Source organism: Syzygium oleosum, unplaced genomic scaffold (genome assembly GCF_021117445.2).
Source record: "Syzygium oleosum isolate NSW1041296 unplaced genomic scaffold, Sole_v2.1 Sole_v2.12, whole genome shotgun sequence".
Taxonomy (NCBI): domain Eukaryota; kingdom Viridiplantae; phylum Streptophyta; class Magnoliopsida; order Myrtales; family Myrtaceae; genus Syzygium; species Syzygium oleosum.
Genome location: NW_026607496.1, coordinates 3,096,091 through 3,105,478, shown reverse-complemented (window position 1 = coordinate 3,105,478; position 9,388 = coordinate 3,096,091). Strand labels below are relative to the sequence as shown.

Genomic DNA, 9,388 nt, shown 5'->3' with positions numbered 1-9,388 from the left:
AAAAGGCCGTATATTAGTGCAAGATAATTTTACGCGATTGTCTCTTTTTTCTAACTTAATAATACACTACAAAAAAATAAGGATTTAGCCACGGAAATTTGCGACGAATTATTTTTCGTGGCTAATTGCGACGCAATTTGCGACGAATATTTTTTCCGTCGCAAATTAGCCACGAAAAATAATTCGTCGCAAATTTCCGACGAATTTTGCGACGAAAAAAAATTCGTGGCTAATTTGCGACGGAATCTGCCACGGAAAAAATTCATGGCTAATTTGCGACGGAATTTGCCACGAAAAAACATTCGTGGCTAATTTGCGACGGAATTTTGCCACGAAAAAACATTCGTGGAAAATTTGCGACGGATTTTGCCACGGAAAAAATTCGTGGCTAATTTGCGACGGAATTTGCCACGAAAAAATATTCGTCGCTAATTTGCGACGGAATTTGCCACGAAAAAAAATTCGTGGCTAATTTGCGACGAAATTGCCGATGAAAAAAAATTCGTGGTTATTTTGCGACGGAATTAGCGACGAATTGTTATTCGTCGCTAATTCTCCTCTACTTGTAGACCCAATTTCTCCCTCTCTGCTAATTTCTCTTATCCCTGTTAGCTGTTCTCTCTTCCTCTCCCTATTCGCTGTTATCCCGTCCTCTCGATAAATCTCTCCGCACGTGCAAAAATCTATCTCGGTGAACCTTTTCTACCGGTAAGTGGTGTGATTAATTTGGGCAAAACTATTTTCAAATTTTTGTTATTTTATTGAGTTTTTTTTTTTCTCTTTTTTTTTTCTGACTTCGTCGCCAGTCGCCAGTCCGGCAACCGGCGACCGGCGAGACTCGCCAGCCATGGGCGGGGCCGCTGGACCTCGCCCAGATCTGGGCGAGGCCGAGCGGCCTCGCCATGGGGCTGGCGGCTGGACCTCGCCGCGAGGTCCAACGGCGGCCATGGCCGGATCTGGACCTCGCCGGCCGGATCTGGACCTCGCGGCGAGGTCGAGCGGCGGTCATGGCCGCTCGACCTCGCCATGGCCGCTGCCGGACCTCGCGGCGAGGTCAAGCGGCGGCCGCCGGACCTCGCCACGAGGTCCAGATCTGGCCGGCGAGGTCCAGATCTGGCCATGGCCGGCGAGGTCCAACTCGCCGGCCAGTCGCCGGTCGCCGGACCGGCGACCGAAGAAAAAAATGAAGGAAAAAAATTTGGGAAAAAAATTCGAAAAAAAAAATTATTAAAAAAAAATTAGGGAAAAAAAATTATTATAAAAAAATAAAATCTGAAGTCAATTTTTTTTGTAGGTACGTATTCGTTTGAAAGTCTCGCGGATGAAGTGAACGTTGCAATTCTCATCAAATTGAGCACTTTGTACTACAAAGATTTCAGTCAAATACTTGGGTAAGTCAATTGTTTTAATTTTTTCAATTTCAAAATAATTGTTTAGGCAAAAACAAAATTTTAATTTTTAGAATTTTATGGTTTTAATATCGAAAATTTTTTGGCATTAATATTTTACGAGATTTTGTTATTTTTATATAGACAATGCAAAGAGACAGGGCTTGGATGTATAATAAGAACTTACCTGGACGTCGAGGATTGACCGATGAGTTTCGTACTGGGTTGGAACTATTTTTGGACTTTGCTAGTAGTAAATATGAGTTGATGGATGGAAATAAGTTAAGGTGTCCGTGTAGAAAGTGCAGTAATGGTAAATTTCATGTATGTGATACAGTTAGAGAACATCTTTGTAGATTTGGGTTTACTCCGAACTACTATAATTGGACTTGTCATGGTGAATCATTTATATCTGATGAAGGATATCGAATAAGTGACCAATTTTCAGTTAGGGAAGAATGTAGCTATTATGACCAAATGAACCCATACCAGAGGATGGTGATTGATGCAGCTGGTCATAATTCAGATCCAAACCATGCAAGTACTAGTTTTACTCCAAGACTTGAACAATTTGAAGAGATAGGAGTAACAGGTTTTGATGAGAATGTGTGTAATGAAACGTTTCCATCTAATCAGTTCTGGGAAGCGTTGAAAGCAGCAGATGAACCTTTATGGGCGAGTTGTGACAATCATACTTCGTTATCGATGCAACAAGATTGTTAAATATCAAGGCGAGCATAATGTGTCTGAGAATTGCTTTAACTCTTTTGTTGAAGTAATGCGAGAAGCAATGCCTCCTGATAACATAATGCCAAGTGATTTTTACGATATGAAGAAGTTAGTGGATAACTTAGGTCTCCCAGTTGAAAGGATTGATGTATGTAGTAGGGGTTGTATGTTATATTGGAGAGATGATGAAAATGCAGAATCTTGCAAATTCTGTAGCCAACCTAGGTACAAGATTAACAGGAACAGGAGGCAATGTCGTAATCAGAAGCGTAGACCATGCAAGCAAATGTTTTATCTGCCCTTAATCCCCAGATTACAAAGGCTTTATGCATCTCAAGCCACTGCTGAACACATGACTTGGCATGCAAATCATGAAACAGAAGAGGGTCTAATGTGTCATCCTTCAGTTGCAGAGGCATGGAAACATTTTGATAGAACATACCCTGAATTTGCGATAGAGCCTCGAAATATTAGGTTAGGTCTCTGTGCTGATGGATTTGCCCCATTTGGAAAATCAGGGAAAAGTTATTCATATTGGCCAGTTATCTTAACTCCGTACAATCTTCCACCCGGTATGTGCATGAAGACACCTTATATGTTTTTGACATTGATCGTGACCGGGCCGCAAAATCCGAAAAAGTTGATAGATGTTTATATGCAACCATTGATTGAAGAGTTACAACGGCTATGGAATGAAGGTGTCGTTACGTATGATGTTTCTACTAATCAAACATTTGTAATGAAGGCTGCTCTTCTTTGGACGATAAATGACTTTCCAACTTATGGAATGTTATCGGATGGAGTACAGGATCTTAGGATGTCCGATATGTTTGGAGATATCGAAGTCATTCAGATTAAGACATGGTAAGAAGCCTTGCTATTTTGACTGTCACAGACAATTTTTGCCGATGAATCATACATTCAGAAGGAATAAAAAAGAGTTCATCAAGAATAGGATTGAAAGAACTCCTCCACCATTGAGGTTAACTGGTGATCAAATATGGGAGCGAGTGCAGGAGTTTCCAACTGTTGTTGAAAACCCTCATGGCACAACTATTGCGTACGGAAGTGCACATAAGTGGACTAAACGCATTATATTTTGGGATCTACCATATTGGAAAGCTCATCTTATTCATCATAATCTTGACGTTATGCACATTGAAAAGAATGTTTTCGATAATGTCATAAATACTGTGATGGATGTCACGGGAAAAACAAAAGACAACTTGAATGCAAGAAAAGATATGAGAGATATTTGTGATCGGCCAACATTAGATGTGGATGCAAGTAGCAGGGGACCAAAACCAAAAGCAGTTTATACATTGGATAAGGAGCAGAGACGAGTCGTTTGTCAATGGTTGAAATCTGTGCGGTTTCCTGATGGATATGCTTCGAACATCGGGAGATGTGTTGATTTGAACGAATGCAAGTTGACAGGATTAAAGAGTCATGATTGTCACATATTTATGGAAAGACTAATTCCAATAGCTTTCAAGAAACTTCTACCAAACTTTGTATGGGGCGCCATTACAGAGTTAAGTAATTTCCTTCATGATATTTGCTCAACAGTGTTAAAAGCATCACACATGGAGAAACTAGAGAGAGACATTCCAATTATTCTTTGCAACTTAGAAAGGATATTTCCTCCATCGTTTTTTGATTCAATGGAGCATCTCTTAGTTCACTTGCCTTATGAGGCCAAAGTTGCAGGTCCCGTCAAATTTCGATGGATGTATCCATTTGAGAGGTAAAATTTTTTTTAAAATAAATTTCAAAATACTTTATTATATATTATGTTCTGATAAACTTCTTTCTATTGCAACTAGGTTCTTATATCATTTGAAGAAAAAAGTGAAGAATAAGGCATGTGTTGAAGCTTCAATTTGTAATGCATATATTGTGGAAGAAGTGACAACATTTGCATCATACTATTTTGAGCCGCACGTGCAGTGCAAGAGGCGGAGAGCAGGAAGAAATGATGAGGGTCCCATCGATCCCAATTGCAAATCATTCTCTATTTTCAATTATCTCGGTCGACCAAGCGGCGCATGTCAGTTTCGTTGCTTAACAGGCGAAGAACGGCAGGCAGCCCATACCTATATTTTACTGAACTGTTCAGAAGTGGAGCCATACTTCCAGTAAGTGTATATTTTTGCAAATATATGTATTGCGTGTCAAATATTTACTAATATTTAAATGTAAATTGTTAATAGGATTTTTCAAAATTCAATGTATGGACTACCACCAAATGAGTTCGACCGTTTGTGCAATGAACAATTTGCAGCATGGTTCAAAACATATGTAAGTTGCCTATAGACCAAAACCAAGTTATTAATATTTTATACATCATTTAAATATATATTATTGACTTTGCGTGTGTAATCTTATGTTCACATTAATCATGATCAAGTTGAAGAGCAATGATTACTATATTATCTGTCATGGGGTCCACAGTCAAGTATACGAAGTTGGCCAGCATATTTCATAAACGGGTACAATTTTCACACTCGAGAATATGGAATGGAAAAAGCCACAATGAATAGTGGTGTGTGTGTTCGGTCATCCAATTGTGGTAGTTCAAAAGATGATTTTTATGGCTTGTTGGATGAAATCATCGAGATAGAGTACCCCGGACCATTAATGCGGGTTGTGTTATTTAAGTGCATGTGGTTCGACCCTGTCAAAGGAATGAAGGTACATACGAAGTTTAATTTGGTTGAAATAAATCACAAGAAAAGGTATAAGAAATATGAACCATTTGTGTTGGCACAACAAGCAATTCAAGTATATTATGCATCATATCCTAGTTTGAAACGTGACAAAGCTGATTGGTGGGCTGTATGTAAAACCAAAGCACGAAGAAAAATCGAGGAACACTGGAAGGATACAGCATATCAACAAGAGGAAGTTTATAATGCGGTTCAAACTGAGGAATATAACATTCCTACTCTACGAGATCCATGTAGAGCAATGATAGATGTAGATCTAACTGAAATTCGCGAATCAAATTTAGAAGGTGTTGCAGAATCTGATTTTCAGACAGAGGATGATGATGATGATGATGATGATGACGATGACGATGACGATGATGATGATGATGACGATGATGACGATGATGCTGAACAAGAAGATTAAGATCACGATGAAGACGAAGGTGAAGACGAAGATTTAGATTTTTGAGACTTTTTACTAATTATGTCGTAATTATTATTATTATTATTATTATTATTATTATTATTATGACAAAGTTTATAGTTGTTGTCATATTTATTATTATTGTTGTTGCCGTAATTATTAGTATTGTTGTTGTTGTTGTTGTTGTTGTGGTAGTTATTATTATTATTATTATTGTAATTGTTGTTGAATATTATTATTGCTATTATTGTTAATGAAACGTTATTGTCCGGAAAATAAAAATGAATTACGAGAGTGTGGGATAGTAGAAATGAAATTCGTGGCTAAAATCTGTGGAAAATTTGCCACGAAATTTAGCCATGAATTTCATGAAAAAATCCCACTCACAAGGCTAAGTAATTTTTCATGAAAAGCCAAAAATTAATTTTACGAAATTCGTGGCAAAAATCCGTGGCAATTTACCACGGATTTCGTAAACAAAGGCCGTACGCATGATTGTGGATTTTTATGAAATCCGTGGCTAAAATCCGTGGCAAATTTGCCACGGATTTTTTTATTAAAAAAAAATTCTATTGTATCTTTCTTAGAAAATTCGTGGCTAAAATTCGTGGCAAATTTGCCACGGATTTTAGCCACGGATTTTTTTATTAAACAAAAAATCTATTGTATTCTTTCTTAGAAAATTCGTGGCTAAAATCCGTGGCAAATTTGCCACGGATTTTAGCCACGGATTTTTTTATTAAACAAAAAATCTATTGTATTCTTTTTTAGGATATTCGTGGCTAAAATTTTAGCCACGGATTTTTTTTAAAAATGAAAAATCTTCTTTAGGCTTTTTCTTGAAATTCGTGGCAAAAATCCGTGGGAAATTTGCCACGGATTTTAGCCACGAATTTGAAAAAGACCCCAAAATTACCGCGACAATTTTATATTTCGATTCGAATTTGCCGCGAGAAAATAACAATTCGTGGCTAAAATCGTGGCAAATTAGCCACGGATTGGAAATCGTGGCGAAATCCGTGGCAAATTTGCCACGAAATAAGATTCGTGGCTAATTTGCCACGATTTTAGCCACGAATCCTAAAACCGTGGCAAATTTGCCACGATTTTAACCACGATTTTAAATCCGTGGTTAATTTTAGCGAAATTTCAACAAACGGCGTCGTCTTCATGAGCGGGTACAAATTAGGGTTCTTCTTTTCTGCTCTCGCGATCGAACCAATCTTCTCACCTTACCTCTGTCTCTTGTCTGTCTCTGTCTTCTCCCTCTTTCTCTGTCTCTGTTGCAGTTCTTCGGCGTTCTTCGGCATTCTTCGGCGCGATTCTTGGCGTTCTTCGGCGGCGGACGCTGGGAAGCGAGGACACCCAGCACGCGGTCTGCTTCTGTTGGGTTCTTCGGCGGCGTCCGAGAGTGTTCGGTCTGCTTCTGTTCGGTATGCTTCTGTTGGGTCTGCTTTTCGCCGTTATTTCTAGGTGTTTGCGTCTGCTTATGCTTCTGTTCAATGTATGTGTTGGGTCTATGTTTGGGTCTGCTTCTGCTCTATGCTTCTGCTTCTATGCTTCGCTTCGTGCTTCTACTTCGCGCTTCGCTCGCTAAGCTTCGTGCTTCGCTCGCTAAGCTTCGTGCTTCCGGCTCCGTGTTGGCCGGCTTCCGTGTTCGGGTATGCGTCTCGCTCGTGTTGGCTGGCTTCGTGTTGGGTCCGCGTGCCGCTTCGCTTACGCTTCGCTTCCGTGTTGGGTCCGCTTCGTTTCTGTTCGTGACGAAACAGTTAGGTCTGTTTCGCCCACGAATTTGGTTCTATTCGTGTGCGAAACAAACCAGTTTCGTGGGCGCTTCTGTGCTTCGGCTTCTGCTTCTGTGTTGGCTTTCGTGGGCGCTTCTGTGTGAAACAGATTGGGTCTGTTTCGCCCACGAACAGAATCAAATTCATGGGCGAAACAGAAACAGAACCATTATGTTTCGCCCACGAATTTGATTACGTTCGTGGGCGAAAGCAATGGTTCTTTGTTTTGCTCACGAATTTGATTACGTTCGTGGGCGAAACGACCTAATCTGTTTCGTTCGCCCACGAAACAGAACGAAACATAATCAATTTCTCATATTTAGGTTGAAATTTGGTCGGATTTAGGTTGAAATTTAGTTGAAATTCGTTTGAAATTTGGTCGAAATAAGGTGAAATGTGGTCGGAATGAGCTGAAATTTGGTCGGTCAAGTGGAAACGGCCCGCTGATCGAAATACACTGCCTATGGCTGTGATGCAAGCCATTTTTTTGGCTTTTTGGAGTCGTTTAGATGGGTTTTTTGGCAAAAAATGATTTTGGTGAATAGTGTTTTCCGTGACATTTCCGCTTTTTTTTTTTTTTCGTTTCGGAGTCATTTTATCATTATCTAGGTTTGAAAACTATTTCCAAACCTTTTTTGGCCTAGGTTGAAGCTTTGGCCATCGGGGTAAAACTATTTCCGTGACATTTGGGTTTTCTGGAGTGGCTCTCTTCGAGGTAAAAACTTATTGATTTTCTTGTTGAAGTTGATATATTCATTTTGAACAGAACTTAGTGATTTACTTGCATCATAAAATTTGTTGTGAAAGTGTAACTTATTAAGTTCTAAGGCTTTCAAAACATGCAATTAAATTTTAAAACAAGTCGAATTACAGAAATTAACTGAAAATTTGATGACCCTGACCAGTTAGATGAGTTCTTCCTTTTTTACCGTTGTAGGACCAGAAATTTAGCTCGTACACATTTCCGGACAGCTTCCTTTTTTTCAGGGGCCATCTCTCTTGCTCTCAATAATAAAATGGTAAGCTTCACGACGTACGTCATTATGTGTCCTTAATATATGTTCATAATTTTCTTTATTTTTGTCTAACCTTGCACCTTTTAGTATAAACGTGGAGGTTACATGCGTCGTGATGATGCTTCACAAAGAAGACCGGGCCTTTCCTCTTCCTCGTCCTCATCCCCATCCCTTTCCGCTTCCCCTGCCCCTGCCCTTTTATCTAACCCTCAACTAGTACATGGACACATTGGCCCTTCCTCCGACCCTCAAATGCGAACTGAATTTACTTCAGTTCCATCGCCTTCGGTTCCACCTTCTTCTTCAACACAACACTCGAATTATGAAGAAGATACCCGATTCATGATAGCCCCATTTGGAGATTCGTAAGTATTTCATTTTTTTAAATATATGTGAATTATTATGGATGTCAACTGAATTGTCTGTATGCTTTACGGATGCTACGTATGTTGAAATAAGTTATAACCCGTTTGCAGATTCACGGATTCTACGCATGTTGTGAGGAGACTTAATAAAATAATCGATAACTATTGGATGGGGCAGTTTAGTAGTTGGACCACTGCTCCAAAAGAAGTAAAGGAATTGTGGTGGAATGAGTTCAAGGTAAGTTTTGTCCTTTTATTTCCTCACAAACTAAGTTCGATTTAGCATACTGAGCGTACAATTATTTTTCTATTGATTGCTTGCAGCGGAAGTTCAGGTGGGATGAAGCGGAAGAGAAATAAGTTAAATGAATTTTTAAGAAGAAAGCCGGTGATCACATGCGAAATGTGATGAATAGAGCAAAGAGAAGACAAGAAAAGCCGGATTTTATTACAGCTGACAATTGGGCGGAAATCAAAAGAACTTGGGACACTGAAAAGCATAAGCAAATCAGTGAAATTAATAAGAAGAATCGAGCTTCTAGTTCTAGTGAAGGGTCTGCCACATATGCTGGGGGCTCTATTAATATCGGGGAGCATAGAAAAAGAATGGTAAGTCTTTTAAACATGTTGTAAAGTTAAATCAATAATTACTCGTTTCATTTATGTTTATATTTTGTAGGCAGATGAATTGGGGACGGAACCAACATTTATGGCTACATTTGAACGCACCTTTCAGAAAAAAGATAAGACATGGACCGGCAATCGAGCAAAAGTTATTAAGGTATGTAAGGTTATATTTTGTATTTATATATATGAAGTTTTTTTTTATTTTTATTAATATTGTTAATGTAGGACAAATATGATGAACTTGTAATGAGCACGGCTGCTGCTAGTGGTGATGGTGATGGTGATGGTGATGGTGATGGTGATGGTGTTGCTGCGTCCGAGCCATCGGTTGACATATGGCATTA

General features: G+C 39.2%; 1 protein-coding gene across 1 annotated transcript; it reads left to right on the top strand.

Moving 5' to 3' along the window:
- The first annotated feature begins 2,976 nt into the window (after window positions 1-2,976).
- On the top strand, window positions 2,977-4,277 carry LOC130139555 (uncharacterized). Its single transcript, XM_056316765.1, has 2 exons — window positions 2,977-3,864; window positions 3,944-4,277. The coding sequence occupies exons 1-2, from the start codon at window positions 3,026-3,028 to the stop codon at window positions 4,257-4,259; spliced, it is 1,155 nt and encodes a 384-aa protein (XP_056172740.1). The 5' UTR covers window positions 2,977-3,025; the 3' UTR covers window positions 4,260-4,277.
- Window positions 4,278-9,388: the final 5,111 nt, after the last annotated feature.